This window comes from Triturus cristatus, chromosome 3_2 (assembly GCF_964204655.1).
Source record: "Triturus cristatus chromosome 3_2, aTriCri1.1, whole genome shotgun sequence".
Lineage (NCBI taxonomy): Eukaryota > Metazoa > Chordata > Amphibia > Caudata > Salamandridae > Triturus > Triturus cristatus.
Window position 1 is genome coordinate 979929147 of NC_140584.1, and position 21892 is coordinate 979951038.

A 21892-nucleotide genomic window follows, 5' to 3' on the forward strand; every position below is an offset into this window, starting at 1 on the left:
TGGATTAAAATACAAAGCACAAAAACATGTAAAGGGGCTGTTTGGACAGCTCCAAAACACCTAGCCATGTTGAGGGAGTCCCCAAAGATCCCCCAAGGCCAAAAACGGAATTTTTATTTTTTCGCTAATTTCGCCGATTACGCTTACCGTACGCGTACGGTAAAAAAATATTTAAAAAAAAAAATTATCCACACTCTCCCCACCCCGTGTGCAAATGGTGCCCGAAGGGCCACATTTGTGCATGGCTTATAAGAGATGTGAAAAATTTAAATATTACCTTTCAAAACGAAGTGCATCATATGTCCTCCATGTGCGCACGGTGCGCGAAGCGCATCGTGCGTACATGGCCCATCTAGCGTAACGAGGGCACGCGGTGCGCGTAGCGCACCGCGTGCCCACTGTGCGTGCACGCCACTAACTGCGTAAAGTGGGCGCGCGGTGCGCGAAGCGCACCGCGTGCTCACTGTGCGCGCACGGTGCGCGAAGCGCACCGTGCGCGCACGGAACGAACTGCGTTAAGTGGGCGCGCACGCCACGAATGGCGTAAAGTAACTTAGCATTTAAAAAAACGTACAAATTCACTGAAAAAACCATAGGTTTCACACACGTTATAGTTAGGAATTAGCATTTAAAAAACCTTGCAAATTCACTGAAAAAACCATAGGTTTCACACATGTTATAGTTAGCGGAAATTTTACTGATAAAAAACCAATGAAATTCCCCCGTTATAGTTAGTGCAGGCAACTATAACTCACGCGACCGCAATCTTCTACTGATGACATATGTGTCTTTATGAAAAAAAAATATTTGTAATATATGTATAGCTAAAAATTTATGGAAGAAGACATGGGCAAAGAAGTGTCTAAATACAGTATTAGCATCAGCAGAGGATTGCGGTCGCGTGAGTTATAGTTGCCTGCACTAACTATAACGGGGGAATTTCATTGGTTTTTTATCAGTAAAATTTCCGCTAACTATAACATGTGTGAAACCTATGGTTTTTTCAGTGAATATATATATACACAAACACAACTTTGATGTGTTATGTTACATTCTTGAAATATGTTGGATTGGAATATCTTTGTGTTTTTCGGTCCATCTGCCTGTGATTCACTTAAACTCAATAATAACAGAATCGGATATCCAGAATAAGTGGGATTATACCATTACCTCTTAATTTCTTCTGACATGCCTCATTCCTTGCTGCGTGTGGTGCGCTACAGTCCTCCTTTCTTTGTTTCCCAACACAAAATAACCTCTTCTCTTCACACAGAGGGGCCACCATAGGAAACCCCTCCACGTAGCAGCACGCCTGCTATTTGTGTCTGTCTACTGACTGGGAGCATGGATCCTGCTGAGGCCAGGGTCAGTGTATTTTGTTTCCTGAATTCCAGCCCTCTCTCACTGTCAATGGTGTATCGAGATTGACTTTTGGCCAGAGAAGGGTGGAGGTTTGCTTCCTGGGTCTGTGATGGTTTGCAGCTGGGGTACAGTGCCATCTCGGGCTTAGGGGCATTTGGAGACCTCTGCCCTCACCAAATTTGGTCCAGAGGAGGGCTCATGCAAGGGCCATGTGGGGCTTTGGCACTCTTTCTTCTGCCAGTCTAGAGTGTTGCTGTGGTGCTTTCCAAGGTTGCAGGGTGGGATTGCACAGTGGAGCTATGTGAGCCCCTGTTTTCAGCTGTGAGAGCATTGTGTTCAGCGGGTTCTGAGATCACTTGCTGCTGTAGGCTGAGCTTCGTCAGGGGCCAGGTGCTGTTCTCTACATTTTGGAGGTGGTAGCTGGACTTCTGTCGAGGGAGAAGGATTCCCTCCCATAGGTCAGTGAGCTCTGTCTAGGTCTAAGTATAAGTTTCAGTGTAGGTAGGTGTCAAAAACAAGCTGTGGATTTCTGTCCCAGAACGGTCTGCTGCAGTCACCTGTTTTATGGCAGAAAAGTTGCAATTCCTGACTTAAGTGTCCCCGCAGTCCGTACAGGAGTGCCACAGTGGCCATTGCTTACCCCACCTGCCTGGTCTATTGATGCAGCTAATCATAAAGGGGAGGGCTCCATCTGGGTCTTCAGAGCAGATGTCCCACACCCCCTTTCCTTCGGGGCATTCTGCTTCCTCAAGAGGCCTCCCCGTGGCATGGACCGAGTGTCATCGCTCCCCTTCCATAATGAGCCAAACAGCTTTGCTTCCTTTCTGCTAGTTGTCATCTCACCCAAGTGGGCTTCCTTGGTGGATGTTGTTAGACCACACACTGGACTTCACCTTTCACATTTCTTTGATATAATTGGTTGGAAGTGAGGAGGGTAAAAGCATTTCAGGGCAAACGGATTTGTCCCAGCTTTCCTGGAGTTAGAGTATTCCGTTGTTCTGCCGCTCTGCTGTAAGGGATCTAATAGTTATGCCCAGATTACTTAGAGATAATTCACTACCCTTTCTCCTTTCACTGCCCTTATAAGTATATCAAATCCACCCGCCTGGATTAATCTTCAATCATGATCCTGATTGGGTTTGCAGATCTACATAGGAAGGTTGTGGGCAGAGGGCTCTATTTGTGGAGCCCTCCTCTTAAGAAGAGACAGTTGGAGAGAAACTAAAAGTTGGTTAGGGTTGTTTTGTTTCAGGAAATAAAGAAAGAAGAGTTTGTGGTGAAATGAGGAACCTTATACTCTAAATAATGGGAGATTAACAGAAGAAAGCAGAGTTATTACGGTTATTGGTAATTAATTTGGGCATTAAGGGCACTCCAAATGTTATGAACATAACATCTTGTCTTGAGAAGGATGAACACAGGTCCACGGTCACCGCTTGCAGCGTTTTAGCACTCAGTGCCAGATGAGCCCAATTTGGTTGGAAACTGAAATTATCCACTCAGTCAGAATTATAAATGATGCCAAAATACTGCATCCCTAATTCCGCCAGCACATCTAAAGGTGGGAAATGAGATGAAGATGTGGAATAACCAATGACAAGCATCGCGATGTTATCAAGTTTCCCTTGTTAATCCCCATTTTCAAGGTAGACCGTGTAATTGCGCCCCATGACCCTGTATCAGTAAATAGGGATACAAAATTTACTGCACTGATGCACTCAAAATGAGGCTCTAAATGCCAGTAAATAAGGGTGCAACAATTGCTGTACCGGCACTCTTGGAGTGAGACCCTAATGTCCTACTGTCCGTCCCTTTGTATTAATGTTCTCACCATCATAAACATTCCTAAGCAAGTGTTTGGATTACTCAAAAATTGCAATAGAACAGCGATACAGAAAAGGCACCAAATGTGCTACCATTTCTGCCACAGAAAGTCTTGAGTGGATAATAAGTATGGAAAGAGAAGATAGCACTACTAACCCGGTTATTAAATTACAGGACTGACACTATGCCTCAATTTGATCCTAAATGACAAGTGAATCTGTTATTTCGCCCAAGATTGGCCACATTTCCAAGATGGCGGCACATGAGGAGGTCGAGGCCATTAAACACTGACACCTACTGCTCCGGTGGGTGAGTAGGAGAACTCACCGGTCAATATCATGGCTGTTGAGGAGGACGTTTAAAGCAAGGGGGGTTCGGTCCAATCCTTGCAGGTGCAGCCACGCCATCTCAGGACGCAGAGTTACCCTCTCTCTGAGACCGGAGGGGGCCTATCACCACATGGATGCGTGGCACTGGGGTATTTCTCTACTCCCCTCCGTCATTACACTGTGGGCATTTCTCTACTCCCCTCTGCCATTCCGCAGTTGGCATTTCTGTAATTTCCCCGTGTATATAAGGTGAGAATCTGAGGGAAAGATCGTGGTGCCCTCAGCCAGGAGGGATCATTGCCACCCGTCAGTCGTCAGGTCCGAGAGTGAGGCTCCAGAGACAGGAGAGTGAATGCTCGTGTGTGGGTAGATGAGCGATTGTTTCTGTGCACGTTTGTCAACATTCTGTGACCGAAAAAGAAGTTGGATTATCCAGGTTTAGAAATTGCTAATTAGCATAATGATGACCTCATCATGTCTACCTGTGGTCGTACATGAGTGAAATGAGGGGCTAGCTGGGTCACACAGTTTAATTCACATCTCCCACAGAAATATTTGTTGGAGCCCACAATCAAAACCTAAAAATGAAAATGGGTTTGTATTCTGCAAATGGTGCACCTGGAGCGTGACAGACATGGTCAGTAGCATTATTTTCTAGAGGGAACCTCAAGGCTGTGCGGACACACTCAAGCGCCTTCGAGGATGCTAGCTGGGAGGTACTGCAAACCCCAGGCCCAGGCTGGTATGTGTACATGCATGGGAAAGACAGGAGTGAGAAGCTTCCGGTAGCGCTTTACACCTGAAAGGTCGATTACGGTTGCCAAAAGGAGCCCAAAAAGAGGTTTATGCAGAGTTGTGTTTTTAAAAAAATGTGTCAGTCTAGGTCGCCAGACATCTCCTCACTTGAATGACTAAACAAGCGTTTGCAATGCAATAGGTCTAGCATTTGGGAGAGTTTAAGCTATTGTACATGACAATGCCTTTTAAAAAAAATCTGTTTTAATAATTAACACATTATTAACATTCATTGTCATTTACAATGGTAAAAGCTCAAACTCTTGTAAATGAGAAACCTCTTTTTCATTTCAAAGAAGCGACTGCCATTGTCCCGGGCTGCTTGGAAAGTGAAAGCGTGCATAGTGTGCTGAATGTTGCAGGTAGGTACAAAAGGGGGTGGTGATGGACGGAGCATCAGAACCAATCAAACACTCACACCCAGTCAACAGATCTGAGTTTAATCCATCACCGTTGCAGGTAAGCATGTTGTGCCTGCAGTAGGAAAAACTCATTAAAGAAAATAGTGCTTAGAGACTAAATAAGACGTACTGTGGAACAACAGAAGTAAAAGGGCCAGTCCTCGTGAGAGGTTACAAATGAAGACAAGGCGGTACTAAGGAGGAACTAATAAGCCTATTAATGAATCAGAAGCCAGCATTTACAAAAGACAATGACACAAGCCAATGAACAATATGGGGGGAGAGTGGGCAGAGCTTCAAGTCCATACTTGAATACAGCATGCCTCGCAGAACAGCGCATGCGCTGCCCAGGCTCAATCTAAAAAGCTATTACTGTGAGCGGCCCAATCTTTTCCCTTACTCAAAACTGCTTGCGCATGGATCCGAATTACAAGTGATGCAGGTAATTACTAGGTGCAATATAGTCTGCACCCCCTTAAACTGTGGTCAACCCTGACGTAATTTAACAGGGAAAAGGGTTGGTACTTACCAGGACATGCAGATTTTCATGCAGTAAGCACCAACATCTGCATGTTACTCCCCATTACAGGGGAACAACTCAAACCTCTGGGTTTCATTCGGTACACTCAAAACTGAATATCCTTCCTGCGCCCTCCCGTCAGTGGCGTAGCTAGCCCTCTGGCCGCCCGTGGCGGACTCGGCATTGGCCGCCCCACAGCGACCACAGTGAAGAGCGGGGGGCGGGTGTTTGCTATTGCCACCCCGAAACGGCAGATAAGAGCGGGGGAGGCTGCCGCCCCAAAACCAGTGCTGCCCGGGGTGGACCGCACTCCCCACCCCTAGGTATGCCACTGCCTCATATTGAAGGCTTAAGTATAGAGAGGCCCTTTTAAAACACCCAATTACATGGAAAAACGCTGGTAATTCTGTTGAGCAAAAAAAGGGTAAATAACAATATTTAGAATTAGAATTTGATGGCATTTAGCAGTGAATGAAACGATAAATACTCTCATTCATTAAAAAAGCATGGGTGTATTACATTTAGCTCTATAACACGTTTTTGTATTTGTACTCGAAATATGTCACCTAAGCACTTTTAACATTTAAATAGTAAATACTGCACAATTGAGTAGATAATTCAATGATTCTTACGTGGAAATCCATACTGCTTCAATAGCTTCTTTTTAGACAGAACTTTCATTGCCTGCGACAAAACAGAGAAGTGACAGATCATTAGTTACATCAACGCTAACAATGTTTTCTCGCGCTGTCACTTGACGCCATGCTGCTGCTTTTGAAACGTGACTGAGTGTAAACACAACTACAGTGGTGTTTCTTAAGAGGATGGATACGGAGGATCAAGTATCCGTGAAAGTAATGTCTGACCTACAACTTTGGTAACAAAATCTCCATTATTTATTTACAAAACAGAAAAATGACGTGGACTCACCAGTGCTTACTTAGGATTTGCTTTTATGGTGATGCGCCCATTATTAAAGCACACCTTCTGCCATGTACACAGCTGCCGACCGCTGACCCGGATGTACTAATAGCCGTATTTGCTATGGCTTTCAGGCCTCTCTCAATACCTGGGTGGTTGTTGGAAATATCTGCATAATGCACAAGTGGGAGAGCCGTAGGTGCCCGTGTTTGTGAGCATGCATATGCCCATGTGTGTTCTTGCAGGGATGTCCAATGGGGTGAGGGGGCGTGCTTTTTGTGGCCTTACCACAAGAAAGGGGGGGGGGTGTCCTGACTGGATTTTGTGGGATACTGTTAGTAGTTGTGTACAGTCACACACTATGTTTGAGTTAATGTGTGTATCAATGCTCTCTCTGCGTGCAGCTGTGTTTAATGAGGTGTCAGAGGGCCAGAAATACGTTTAGTGTATGTAGAAGAGAAACATATCTTGTGGAACTCTCATCTGTCCAGAAAGGTAGAGTGGGGGGGGGGGGAGGAGGGGGTGTATGGCTTGTGCGGTGGACTCTGTCTTTGTATGTCTCTCAACCCTTCCCTGTATCCTGCTGTGCATCATCCGATTGTGCCTGTCTGATCAATTGTAAAGTCCTTGGATTCCCCAAGTTGGTCTGCTGATGTTATGCTGTCTTATTTCCCATATCTTACTGTTGCAATGCATGTGTGTGCCTGTCCGGGTGTCCATGTCTTTCTTCCCACTGACTGTGCCATCCTTTTGCCTTGTCTGTGTCTTCATGTCCCAGGGTCTGTGTCCTTAGCTCCCTGTATGAGCATTTTGATAACCTTGTTCTGCTGCTGGTGTACCTGTCCTAGAATCCATATAATCCTGTCCCAGAACCTCTTCCTTGTCTAAATTCTGCATCTCACAGTTTTACAGTGTCTTTTACAGGGTCTGTGGTGTTGTGCCTCACTGTCTCAACATGCATCTGCCTCATAGTTGCTGCTCTGTCCAGTATTGGGATCCCTTGTTTTATGGTCAGTGTCTCCCTGTCTTTCTCCCCCCGCCTGTGTATGTATGTATGTATGTAGGCATTGGTATTTTTTAAAGTATTTTCATTTTAAAGTTTTGTATAGCGCAAACATGACCCAGCGGGTATCAGAGCGCTTTACATACGGGTTGTGGAAGACATAGGTTGATAGCTGTTGGGGAAAAGAAAAGCAATATACAACAGGAACAAAAAGACATAATGGCGGGCCTCACGGGCCGTAGCAAATGTCAGGTGGTAGCTAAAACAGCAAAGCAAGCTCATAGGCAAGAGGAGAAAAACTTCTAGTTCAGCGCATTGTTCTTTATTAGAGCCTTAACTTGCCTTTTGAAGGCAAATGTTGAGGGAATCAGCCTAGTTTCCATGGGTAGGTAGTTCCAGATTCTCGGGGAAATGCCAGAGAATGTACGATTGCAGGTTTTCCGTTTTTTTAAATTTCTTCGGTTTAAGCAGCAGTGTGCTGGTGCTCCTTGAGGGCCGGTTGCCACCGGAGAGTTTGAGCTTATTATTCAGGTAGAGCAGGGTATTAAGGTGTAGGGCTCTATGGGTCATACATGCAATTTTTAAGTGGATCCTTGCCTCAAAAGGAAGCCAGTTGAGCGATTTCAGGCTTGGAGAGATGTGGTTGGTTTTCTTGGAACCCGTGATGAGTCTGGTCGCAGCATTCAGTGAAGCTCTGAGGGGGGCTAAGCTGAGTTTTGGCAGGCCGCATAGAGCAGCACTGCCGTATTCTAGTCTAGAGATGACTTGTGCTTGCACTGCCGATTTGAAGTCATCATGGGGAAGGTAGGGTTTGAGTTTTCTTAGGATGCTCAGTTGGAAGTTCGCTCCTTTGGTAGATGCTCTGATGTGATCTTGCATGTTAAGGTTCTTATCTAGCACAACTACTAGTGCTTTTGTGGAGTCAATGATGTGTGGTGTGCAGTTGAGAGCGGTGAGGTTACTTAGGTATTTCACAGCAGTGGGGGTTTACTTAGTGGGTGAAATGAGGAGGAATTCCGTTTTGAGGGCGTTTAATTTGAGGTGGTTAGCCAATTTAGGGTTTTGATTAGGGTTCCGTTGAGTGATTTGATGTCTTCGGGGGAGGATATTTTCATGTACAGTTGGGTGTCATCCGCATACATGTGATATTGGATGTTGGATGCTATGAGGATAACAGTCAGTGGTTCAATGAAAAGGTTAAAGAGCGTGGGGGGAGAGTGAGGATCCTTGGGGGACACCCAGAGTGCAGGGGCTGGATTTGGATAGAGTTAGATTGGATTTGACTTGTTCTGTTGTTGGCAAACCATTTAAGGACCGTGCCTGAGAGCCCCATCCTGCATTCCAAGAGGTTAAGTAGATTGTCATGTTTGACAGTGTCAAATGCAGATGAGAGATCAAGTAGTATCAGGAGGCAGGCTTCATTCTGGTCAAGCAGAGTGAGAGCATCGTCCACTATAAGAGTGATGGCCGTTTCAGTGCTGTGGCCGGTGCAGAAGCCCGACTGAAATTGGTCGAGAAGTTGGAATTACTCAATGTGTTTGCGCAGTTGTTCATGAACCCATTTCTCCAGGAGTTTTGCAAGTGTAGGAATGTTTGTGATAGGTCGGTAGTTGTTCAGGTCTTCAGGGTCCGCCGTGGGTTTTTTTTAGAATAGGGAGCACAAGGCCAGCCTTCAGGCAGTCAGGGATCTCACCTTGAAGAAGAGAGGCGTTGATGATCTTGGACCAGAGCAGGACTAGAGATCCTATCATTTCTTTAAAGAAGTTTGGGGGCAAGGGGTCATTGAAGTGATTAGAAGGTTTCAAGGTCGAGAGTATGTTGAGTATGTCAGTGTAATTGAGAGGTAAGAATTGACTCCAAGAGGCATTGTTTTTGGGAGAGAGACAGGGCGGTGTGGGAGGGGTCGTGGGTAAGGAGGAGTCAGGAGAGGGTGAGAGTTCGATTAGAGCAGACTTAACATATGTGTGTCCCTGACTTAAGACCGTGACTCTTTGCACTACCATTGTTTTCACCCTGTTGCAATGTCTGCAGCCATTTGCTCATGTTCATGCCTTCTTATGATGGTATTTACAACTCTGCGAGACCTCAATGCAGGTGTCACCATACTGTTAGTGCAGATACAAGTGGTATGGATGAGGAGGTGCGGAAGAGAAATGTAACGATTTGGGTCATGGTTTGGCTGGTTGCGGGCATGTAAGTGGGTGATGGAAGACCGTTGCAGACTTGCACTGTCTGTGAATCTGAGAGGAGCAGTGATTACGCAAGGTTGCTTGGTTAAGAAGGAAGTGTGTGGGTCTCCCTATCCCAGTACCAAGGTCTTCCTGTCCCAATGCCAATGCATTTATTTCATCCGCAAGATGGCTCATTGAGTGAGTCAACGATCACATCTGGTGTGACTCAAAGATCACAAATTCAGATCCCAGCAAGACAGAACTCAACCTTCCTTCCTCCCAGATCATTAAGTGGAGTACCAGGAAAATGATTAATAGTAACATTTGTTGTTTATAGCAACTAAAGGTAGCAACAGTGCCAAATGAAGCGCCATATAGAAAGTTATTACCAATATGTCCAGTGACTGTTTCCCTGTTCCCATATCACCCTTTCTCTGCTGCCCAGTCTGTCCTGTTTTTAATCGTGCCTGTGTCTAACTGTGCCTGTGTCTCACTGCCAGTGTTTACATCTCCCAGTCTTTGTCTGTTCCTCACTGCCCAAGTCCATACATCTCTGTCTGAGTGTCCATGTCTTCCTGTCTCAGAGTGTCTACCTTCCCAGTAGCCATATGTTTGGTTGTACCAGTGTTGGCGATTCCCTCTGCCTGTCCAAGTGAAATTGTCTCGCTGTTGCATAGAGTTTGTATGTGTTTCCCTGACCAAGCATCTGTGTCACCCTAGCTAATATGCTAGCATCTGTCCAAGCATCCATGTTTCACTGTCCCAAGGTCCATGGCAACACGTCCCATGGTATCTTCCTAGCCCCATGTCAATGGTTGTGTGGCCCTTTTCAATTTCCATTTCACAAGATCTGTCTTCCCATATCCATTCCTAAGTCAATCATTCCTATGGCTAAATCTCTGAATCTCAGCATCTTTACCTTCTTGCCCAAGGGGACACATCCCCTAATCCCAGTGTCTGTGTATCTCTGCTCTAATGTTCTTACCTTTTGTATATATAAGTTTATCTTATGATAGTTCAAGTGACCATGCAATGATCAAAGTGTAAACCCCAACTTCTTTTCGAAAGTAGTGAACACATATTTTTCCAGATATGGGCCTTTAACAAGTATGTTTTAGTAGTTTTCATGATCAAATAATTTAAAGCTAGTGTCATCTGACATCCAATTCTCCATGTGCTCAAAATACATGTTGCTTCTGCTCGGATCCACTGGGTTTACTATTACCTGAGAATAAATGAAAAATCGCTATCAATATTAACTACACAAATCTGGAAAACCTGTTCCCTCCTACTGGACTGATGGGGTTTGCTATTTCAGGAAGGTTCTATTAACACACCAGTTGTGACAACATGGCAACCCCACAATGATGTCAAAACTCTTTTCAGGGGGCAACACTCATCAATTTAAAAATGTTGCTAGAGAAGCAAATAATCTTAATTCCATAGGTTGCTAGGCTGAGAATGTCAATGCCATTGTCCGAAACAAATTAATTTGTACATTATTTATTTATAAAGTTTTATATAGCGCGAACAAGATCCAGAGGGATATCAGAGCGCTTTACAATATGATGGGAGGAAGGACAAAAATGCAATATCCTTATCAAGAAGGAGAGAAAAAAAAACAGGAATGGTCGCAGATTACAGGACAATTGCACCTAGAGGGGTAATACAATAAACAGGTGTAAGTAGGCAATGAGGGGGCGTTACAGTATGCAGTAAAGAAGAGCTGTGTGGAAGTGCAATGGTAGTTGGAACAATGTCAACGGGCACGTGAGCCTATCCCTATTAGGGTAAGAATTTGTTCATTAGGAATCATTTGGCTTTCAATTTGAACGCCGTCGATGAGGAGATTCTGCGTATGTCCGGTGGAAGAGAGTTCCATATCTTTGGGGCAGCGCCGGAGAAGGCTCGGTGACAACTTCTCTTTTTATAAAAGATGAGTGGTTTCAAGAGGAAGGTAGAGGCGCTTCTTGAGGCTCTTACACCAGAGGATAGTTGAAGATTTTGCGCAAGGTATGTAGGAGTGTTGAAGTGAAGGGCTTTGTGCATCAGAACAGCTATGTTTAAGTGAATTTGTGCTTCGTAGGGCAGCCATTTGAGGGATTTTAGGACTGGGGATATATGTTTGTTTCGTTTGGTGTCTGTAACCAGTCTAGCTGCAGCGTTCAGTGATGCCGTTAGTGGAGACAGTGCGTATTTGGGAAGGCCACAGAGGGTAGCACTGCCGTAGTCTAGCCTTGGCAAGACAAGCGCTTGGACCACCTGTTTGAAATCATTTAGAGAAAGCAAAGGTTTGATATTTCTGAGTGACCTCATCAAGTGGTTTGCTCCTTTACATACATTGCTGATATGATTTTTCATATTCAGATGCTTGTCCATGGTGATCCTGAGAGACTTGGCTGTGTCTATGATGAGAGGAGTGCAATTGAAAGCAGTGAGGTGACTCAGCCAGAGGGCTAGTTGGGGCTGTGGTTCGGAGGGGAGATGAGCAGGAATACCGTTTTGGAAGTGTTGAGCAGGAGATGGTTCTCGGTTAACCAGTTTTGAGTAAACATTAGGGTAGTGTTGAGTGAGATGATGTTTTCTGGGGATGAGATTTTCAGATATAGTTGTGTGTCGTCCACATACATGTGGAAGAGAATGTCCATGGAATTTAGTGAGTTAGATAGAGGTTCCAAGAAAAGGTTGAAGAGGATAGGAGATAGAGCAGACCCTTGGGGGACCCCCATGAGTACAGGAGAGGGCTGGGAGAGAGAGTGGTTTGCCTTGACTCTTTGTGATCTGTGATGTAGGAAGGAAGAAAACCATTTTAACACCTGATCAGAAAAAACCATTCTGTTTTGCAGGATGGATAGGAGGTTGTCATGATTAACCGTGTCGAATGCGGAGGAAAGGTCAAGGAGGATCAGGAGGCAGGATTTGTTTTGGTCAAGCATTTTTTAAATGTCATCCATAACGTGAGTGAGAGCCGATTCGGTGCTGTGCCCCTTCCTAAAGCCGGATTGCTGCTGGTCTAGGAGTTGGTAATTCTCTATGTGAGCACAAAGTTGGGATTGCACACATTTTTCTAGGAGTTTCGCTAACATGGGGATGTTAGAAATGGGGCGGAAGTTATTGAGATCAGATTTGTCAGCGTTAGTTTTTTTTAGTATAGGTGTTACCTGAGCTGCTTTTAGGCAGTCGGGGATCGTGCCTTGTGATAGAGAAGCGTTTACAATCCTTGTCCAGGTGAGGATGAGTGCATTCTTAATTTCTTTGAAGATGGAGGGGGGCAACGGGTCACTGAAGTGGTTGGAAGGGTTGATATTCTGAAGAATTTTGTTGATGTCATTTTCACTAAATGAGGTAATGGTGCCCCATGACCCATTGTTCTTGGTGTTCGTGGTGGTTGATTTAATCTTTTCAAAGGAGTCAATGGGTGAGGCGGCACTGGAAGAGGTAATAGAGCCTTCTTAGAGGCGAGGTCAGTGGATGTGATTCTTGATTTCTCAGTGAAGAAAGCAGCAAGCTCATCACATGAGGGTGGGTTGCCACCAGGATCAGTGGTTAGGACCAACGACTGATTGTTGTTTTACCAATTCGAAAAGTTTCTTGGGGTGGTTTGCCGCTTTAACCAGTTGGTGTCTGAAGTAGGCAGCCTTAACCCTCTTGATTTGTTTGTTGAAGAGACTCATGGCATCTCTAAAGAGTTTTAGTTGGCCCGAGGAGGGATTGGCTCGCCAAGAACGTTCAACTACCCTAAGGTTGCTGCGTTCTGTGTTTACATTTTCATTATACCACTATTTGGATATTTTTGTTGAAGCATTTTTTTGTTGGAGTGGAGCAATATTATCCATGATGTTGGAGATGGTCGAATTGTAGGCGTCGGTGAGTGATTGCACCTCGAACAGGTCAACCTTGGAGGAGAGGGCAGATTTAAAGTGGGAAGCTAGTTCGTCAGAGTTTATTGATCCGAGGTCCCTTTTCCATATCTTTGATTTCAATGATTGAGCCTTCCTCATCAATACTTCCCTGTTAACCTTGTATCCAAATGGATTGTGATGATAAATCAACCATTGTTAATGAATTATACATTGCTTTACTGATTGTTAACTGAAAAACACTGTATTTTCCTTTGAAGCTCTAAGGCGGTGCATTCTGATTGATGTGGCTCGCGGTGCTTTACATGGAAATAGTCAACTCATGCTTGGTTCAAGCTTCAAGCAATCAATGTTTTCAGAACCAGGTTCAGAGTCTCTGCTATCAAACTTCCCTATTGGATGGTGTTCTACTACTCCATAACTGTTCACATGACACAAACTTAATCACCAATAGCAGAAAACGTGTATGGCACAGAGAGCCAGTGCATTACCTTCTACATACGGGACCTGTAAAAACTGGAGGGCCCACTCTACAGACCACTACTCTCTGTAATAGCAGCAAAACACCAGCAACTATAGCTTACTTCATCAACGCCCTACATGGTAAAGAGTCTGCCCTACTGAATAAATTGATAACGACCATCTACAAAAAGGTTTTTCAACTGCCACAGACAGCATCGCCTGCACAGGTGCGACTTGAATTTGGGCTCATGAATGAGACAATAGGGAGAATGTACACCGCTATCAAGGCTTGGTATGGATTGAAATAAAGCTCAGCGTGCTCTGCACTCAATGAAGCATTATAGATAGAATTCGAAAACGATACAAAATCAGTGTACAGCGTTAACAACAACTTGCACTGCAGAGCTATGGAATAAAAACCTGCCCTTCACAACATTTAAACAAGCCATAAATAAAGCCGCAAATTTAATCCCTTGATACTTGACAAGAATATCTTCCCTCAGAGATCTCATGCCTGGACGGTGATCAACAATTACAAAGCCCTGCAACCAGCCGCCTTACATTTGCGGTGTATCTGATTGCCCTCGGAAAGCTTCCCTCAGTAGCGGGCTACCCTAGCTGAAGATATAAAGGGACTACAGCATGCCGACTTTGTGACAGTAAAAAAGAAGATCTTATTCATCTAATTTGTATATGTCCATAATTGCACACAGCACGAGTCACTTTACTAAGACAAGCCCTCACTGACAGAGGAATAAGATCATGCAGACCTGCAATAAGCAAAGGGCTAGAACCATCAGATCCCCAAATGAATTGCAAGCTGTTAAAACTTCGGATACTGATCAGGTTTTGAAAACTGCAGTGCACTAGCATTACCTATGTATTTCATTTCTTTTTTAGTTATTAACATTCTTTTTTTTGTAAACTTTATTTTTCATTTTTAATGTGTTAAACAACCACCATTATAGCATACAATAGTTGGTAGGTAACGTGTGCATAACCTCTAAGCTGCCAAGGTGCTCATCTTGATTAGAAGCAGTAATATACTTGACACTGAGGGATACAACTTGGGCTTCATCGTAGTAAACCATAAGCGATGGGGTAAGCATTCATTCAACCTGCACGCCCACCCCTCCCTGGTTTTTAACTTTATCTGTTCCACTCACACTGAATGCCATATCACTCTGCTCACTCTCCGATGCTTCCGATTTGAGGGCAGAATTACATAGCTCTCACCATTCCGCGAGATCTGCCTGTAGTCTTTCGTCTTTTTGATTAAATTTCATGTGTATTTCTTCTGCTGGGGGCCACTCCCTGACATCCCCAAGCCATGTTGGTTTATCCGGGCTTCTCCGCCCCATCCAATTTATGGCCACTTTGCGTCTGGCCAGGACCATCATTAGCTGCAGCAGTCTGTATGCTATTTTTAGTTTCTTGGGTTTGCGTACATGGGCCAGCAGGCATTGGATTGGCTTTTCTCTTAAGGGGAGACCTGTGCTTGTTCGCACCTTTTCTACCACTAGTGCCCAAAACTGTCGCAATTCAGGACATGCCCAAGCAAGAAGCAGGAAGTTGGCTTCATCTGTGCTACACCGGGGGCACCTACCATTGTTGTTTTGTGAAATACTTCATAGTTTCGCCGGTGTGAGATAGGTGCAATGTAGGAAGTTGAAGTGTATCAAGTTAAACCTTGCATTGCAGGAGACTGTGTGTGTGAGCTCGCATATGGCCGTCCAAGGCCTGTCCTCTATTTGTTCCTTTAGGTCGCTCTCCCATGCTGCTCTTCACCACGGGGACTGGGTAGACAAGTCCTGCCTCATGGCTTTGTACAGGAGCGATATCATCCTACGCCCGGATCTGCATGTGAGCAGCAGGTCCAGCGTATTTGTCGGTTGCGGGGCATCTGGGCACTGAGGCCAGGTAACTTTAGCTATCTCTTGGTAACCCCCTATACTGTAGATGGTGACCCTGTCCGAGAGCAAAGCTTTCACAGGCTTGTTCATACGTTGTGAATGTCACTCAGATGTTTCGCTCCAAGGCCTGCAGGAAGTTGGAGAAAGCCTGGAGAACCTCACGCAGTATGACCGATAAAGAACGCTATAGCTCAGCGATGAGACTTTACCACAAAAACATCAGAGCTGCCCGTAAATCCTACATTGTCTCCCAACTGTCTGAGGCTGGCAATGATCCTAAACTACTTTACCAGGTTCTCTGCACATTTACCAAGCCCGTCGCCTGTGACAGTCCTGAAATGCTGACCCAAAAACTGTGTGAGGATACCGCTGAGTTTTTTGCAAATAAAATCGATTCCATCTATCATAACATCTCCCAAATTAGTCCACCAATTGAGGAGACGGTCCCCTCTTTCAGCCCCCAGCCCGGCACAATCGGTGCTGTCTCCGCTGCGCTGTCTTCTATTCCCGAGATCAGCTTGGACCAAGTCAACTCCCTGATCGGGACAATTAAGTCAGGCAGCCCAGTGGACCCTGTTCCTGCCCGTATCATGCACCACATTGGGAGTGTCCTCAGCCCTTCCATTCAGACGGTGATCAACTGCTCCCTCTCTGAGGGACTGGTCCCCCGGGAGTGGAAGGAGGCCATGGTCAAGCCTATTAGGAAAAACACCTCCATCCCTTGGTCTGACATGACTAATCTGAGGCCTATCTCCCTCTTGCCGTTCATCAGCAAACTGACGGAGAAGCATGTTAATCACCATCTTTCCAGCTTTATTGAGCAGGCCGGCTGTCTGGACCACTCTCAGTCGGGTTTCAGGCCCAGGTACAGCACCGAGACGGCGCTCCTTTCCATCACGGATGCTATACGCCTGTCCTTGGACAGAGGGATGTCAGTGGTGTTGGTGCTGCTGGACCTGTCCGCAGCTTTCGACACCATATCCCACGCAATTCTCCTGACCAGATTAAAGGAGATCGGCATTGAGAAAGCCGCCTTGGCGTGGTTTACCAGCTTTCTCTCTGAACGCACCCAGAAGGTGAATATGGGTTCCTTCAGTTCCCCCTCGGCCAGTATCACCAGAGGAGTCCCACAGGGCTCCTGTCTTAGCCCTACGTTGTTTAACGTATATGTCTCCTCTCTGGCTAACATTGTGAGGTCTTTCGGGTTCATGCCCATCTCCTACGCTGACGATACGCAGCTGCTGTTTACTTTTAAAAACTTTACCCCGGAGATAAGACTAGCTTTCTCCAACGGCATGACTGCGATCGCCAGCTGGATGGCCCGGAACTTTCTCCAGTGTAATGTGGGAAAGTCAGAGGTCATGCTATTCGGAGGGGCTAAAATCCTGTGGACCCCTGACTGGTGGCCCTCCAGTCTGGGTCAGGCCCCACTCCCTAAACAGGTGGTGAAAAACCTGGGGGTCCGTCTTGATCATGATCTCACCTTTGCTCATCATGCCAACATCACGGCAGGTTCCTGCTTTCACATTATTAGCCTCCTTCGGAAGGTGTTCCCCCTTCTACCAGACCACACCAGAAAGACCTTGGTCCAGGCCCTCGTTTTGAGCCGCCTGGACTATTGCAATGGCCTATTCTTAGCAGCCAACGAAGGAGTGCTTAACAGACTTCAGGTGGTTCAAAACACTGCGGCCCGCCTGGTAACCAGTGCCCCCCCTAGAACCCCATCCTTGCCCCTCCTCAAGGCCCTCCATTGGCTCCCCATCCGGAAAAGGGTGGAATTCAAGATTTGCTGTGTGGTGCACAAGGGTCTTCACAACCTCGGTCCACCTCACCTTGCGGAGAAATTTGTATACCACCGCCCTTCCCGCACTCTAAGGTCCAGCAATCAGCTGCTACTTCAGGTTCCTAGACACAACAAGACCAGACAGGGGGGTCGCTCCCTTTCCATCAGGGGCCCTCGTCTGTGGAACAATCTTCCTCTTTCTCTCAGAGATTGCTCTAGCCACCTGGCCTTTAGGAAACTCCTTAAAACCACTCTGTTCTAGTTGGAGCGCTGCCCTGACTGTTCCTTACAGCTCCGCGCGGAGATACACCTTCGGGTGTGATGCCGGCGCGTTACAAACCCATAAATAAATAAATAAATAAATAAGCTTGAAAAGACATGTGAGCGCTCAAGTCTCTAATATGGGCCAGTATTCATATGGGGAGCTCTCTGTGGAATGGTGCATGTCGCAGCACTGTTTCTGCATAATGCTGCCAAATACTCACGGTTTGGCGTGCTAGGTATGGAGGGTCCCCTTCAAACCCCCTCTCCTTCATCAGCGCTATTATGAGGGCTTCAGGATCTGCTTGTCCAGCTAGGAGCCGCTTTTCCCAGTTTTCCCCTTCCTCCATCCAGCGAGACGCGTGCTGCAGCTGGGCAGCAAAGTAGGACGAGTCAAAGCATGGGGCATTCAGTTCCCCTTCTTCGTTTCTACGTTTCAATGTATCGAGGGCTACTCTACTACACCGCCCCACCCACAGCAGTGAGATAAGAATCGTGTTCAACTGCTTGAAGATTCGTGTCGTAATCGGGCAGAGTGAATTCTGGAGTGCATGGCGGAACCTGTGGAGCATCACCATCTTAGACACTGCAAGCCATGACCATTAAGGACAGCGGTAAAGTATTCCAAAAGTTCACCGAGCGTCTCAGGGCCTCCAAAACCCTATCCAGATTTAGGGCTATAACTGGGCTTTGCCTTGTGCAATCTGGACACCAAGGTAACGGAAGTGAGCTCGTTCCCATCTAAGTTCCAAGTCTGGAATGCCCTCCAAAGGAATAGCAGTCATGCACGCCAGAGAGAAGATCAGCGATTTATTACAGTAGAATTGCAGGCCAGAGACCTCACCAAATCGGGGATATGCTGCGTAGATGAGTGTGTCATCTTCGTATAGGGAAACGACATGGGTCGTTTCTCCTACCCAGATGCCCCACTATTCCATCTCAGCTCTCATTTGCACCGCCAAAGGCTGAATGGCCAGGGCAAAAAGGAGGGGCAAGAGTGGACATCCCTGGCGAGTGCCTCGTCTCAGAACCAACTCCCCAGACCGGGTCCTCCCAGTCTCACCCGTGCCCGTGGCTCTGTGTAGAATATTTTTACCCATCGGCAAAAGCAGGGTACAAACCCACGGCTCTTAAGATCTCTAGGAGGTAACCCCAGATGACCGTGTTGAAGTCCTTTGCCAGGTCTATCGACACGAGTACCATCTCCTCCTCCTGGCTTCGTGCATATTCTGGGTTAGGCAACATAGGTTTATTGCAGTATTACGGCCCGGGATGAAATTGCATTGATCTTCCTGCACAAGGTGCAGCATCTGGGGTCCAAGATGAGAAGTAAGGTGTTTGCATAGTTTTTTCGCGTCTGCACTGACCATGGTGATTGGGCGGTAGGAGGAAGGTTCGTAGCTGTCCCGCCCAGCTGCAATAACATACACATTTTGCCATGTCTCTAGTAGGAGGGAGAATCCCTTTGTCAAAGGCCTCCTCCTATACCTGTAGCAGTGCCCTGGTCAGCGTGTCTGAGTATGCCTGGCAAAATTCCGGCAGGAATCCATCGCTACCCAGAGACTTCGCTCCTGGAAGCATTAGTAGCGCAGCCTGTATTTCCTCAGTGGTAAGTGGAGTCTCCAGTTCCTCCCTTGCCTGTGCGGGGAGTCTTGTCAGATTCATGGTCTGCAAGTATGGAAGGTAGGAGTCTTCCCCTACTGTCGGGTCCACTGAGTATACGGTCAGGAGATGGCGCTGCACCTCTTGTAGTATTACGGCCCTGGTGTGCACCACTGTGCCAGTAGGTGCGTGTAGCGCCACTATTGGGGTAGGGGTTTGTTCCTTACGGAGGATCTATGCCAGTAATCGCCCCGACTATTTTTATTTTAATGGACAATCTATACAGATCATTCCTGCAATTGGAGTCATGCTTTGATCAGTGGAACAAATGACTACACAATGTATTCGATTTACAAAAAAAAGTTTGATTGCTGACATTTAGCTTATTTTGAATATATGGCAAAGTTAAAGCAAACAATATATATTTCTGCTAAATCATACTAGATGAGAAATGTAGTCTCTTTGACTTCCCCTTGACATCTTAGTATTGCATAATGCATAGTTAAGACCATGCTGACGCATATGTTCTTTTTTCTTGACCGCAATGTCAAATGTGCATTATTTGAATTATGTATTATATTATTACATTTTTATACTGTAATTTTATCTGAAGTTGTTATGGTTTTAATGAAATAAACAATGAACTAACTTACTGGTCACATGACAAGACAAACAGAACCTCACTGTTCTATTTTTCAAATCGGGCACTTGGTTGTGACGCATCAGTCACGATATACCGAAAATGATTTTGAAGACCGAGTGCAATAAATTAGCTGGCTCTGAGTTCCTTATGGAGTTTGCGAGGAGGATAGCTGAACAAATGCCACATGATGAGCTGTTAGTCCAGCAGAGAGCTCTGGTCACTCTATCACCTGTATGGACTCACTTCTTTACTTTGTTAATCCCTCAAGTCTCTAACATAATGCAAGTAGAGAACCCAGGTACTTCACACAGTCACCCTGAAAATGCATATGAGGTCTGTTATGTATAAAAGGGGACCTATTTCTTATGAATAAGGACTGTTTCTTTGCCTTGAGTTTAGAAATGAGAGGATTCCTTTGCTCTGGTTGCTGCATGCGTGTGGTCTATCCCGTAGACAAAGGGGTCTGTGTCAGGAACCTTAGTAAGTGTTTTCCTGATATGTGCAATCATGCCCCAGCCTTCTTTCCTCTTGTTTCTGTTATGCTAATAAGGAGGTGGGGATCTAGGGAGAGGTGGCTTCAGCAGGGGTTATCACTGGTCTGATGTAATCTTTGATACTTCTAACGGTTGCAATTGGAAGTGTCCATCTTCTGGTCATGTATGTCTTCACTAACAGGTCTTTAAGTCCCTATATGTAAATCACTTGGGACCTGGTCTCTTGTTTTATGCCCAAATGTTCATTATGAACACCTTGACCGACACAGCATTTTACAAACATTCATTAAAATACTCCAAGAGATGAAAACTGCCCAACGGAGAGTTGGTCCTGCTAATCATAGTAGTAGACCTCGCTTCCAGTTACCCTGACTGCTCCTGAAGTACACCATTAAGGTCTACTCATAAAATGCGGTTGGCATTATGGGGAACTAAGTTCCATCCTGGCCACAGTTGTGGAATCCCGGAACCGGCACTGCAGGGTAGGTCCTATGCCGAGTGGGCGCGAGTCCACGACACACATTACTTTAACGTGCCCACTCCATGCCTCTAACCGATGGGGCCAGTCTTTACTAGATTTTAGATTGGCTACTGCACCTACGGACACCACACGCCTTTGGTGCAACTATACTGGTAAAAACTAGGTTACTACACCTCATTACCAGTGTATTAAGTGTAGATTCAAGTTCTTAGCTTACGTCCTGAAGAATTGCCGCCAGATCTTTCCAACTATCAAAGGCAAGAAACATGTTGTCCGAATAATTCTAATGCAACTGCCTACAACATGACTGTAGACAGTCGCCATACCTATTTTAATCAGGGTAAGAGACAAGATTATTAAAATTAGTTTCCTGATCCTGCCAGGCCCTGTTTTAACTCACATGGTCTTTTAGAACCCACATCACTGCACTTCTACACTCTAGGGCCCCTTACACACACCGCACCTAATGGCAAGGAATAAAAGATCTCCGCCAAAGAGCCACCACTGAGGGTGCCCGTCGGGTATTACAGCGCCGACCCGACGAGGATAATGCCCGATGATGAAGCATGACACCCAGCGGGCAGGGTGTGTGAGGGCCCTAATTCCGAAAGGAAGGATTCCCCATCCTCCCTCTTGGTAGCCACCATTGGATCTCGCCCCTAGTATTTTGTCAGCCCCCTTTAGGAACTGCATACTCCTTTTTTTGTCACAGTTGTTTTCTAATGAACTGCACAGGTCATGCACAGGGAGAGCTTCCCAACTGGTGGCCCTTGAATAGGGAACATGACAAACAAAGTGATACTATGTAGTTGCTGGATGTTTGCACAGGTGTTTGCTACTCCAACCTGGATCTTCTGTATGGCAAAAGCCGAGGAGGCTGAAAAAGCAAAACTGGGTCCAAGAAAACTGTCGGATCAACAAGATATCTGTACAGAAGACAAGCTATGCTTGGGTAACACACAAAGCATTGGCATCCTCAATGGCAAAAGGGGTGTCCTTCCTTTTGAAAAGAGATGTGGGGAGTAAACCTCTCTAGTGTTAGAATCACAGAGACTCAAACAGTGTAT

The 21892-nt window shown here is 45.9% G+C and overlaps 1 protein-coding gene across 3 annotated transcripts in view; it reads right to left on the reverse strand.

The window, feature by feature from the left end:
• CAMKK1 (calcium/calmodulin dependent protein kinase kinase 1) overlaps positions 1–21892 on the reverse strand; it is a 1170789-nt gene that overhangs the window by 598648 nt on the left and 550249 nt on the right. For all 3 annotated transcript variants that reach the window (XM_085649569.1, XM_085649570.1, XM_085649571.1), the window contains one exon: positions 5864–5915. In XM_085649569.1, coding sequence (XP_085505695.1) covers positions 5864–5915 — 52 coding nt within the window. The remainder of the gene's footprint in view (positions 1–5863; positions 5916–21892) is intronic.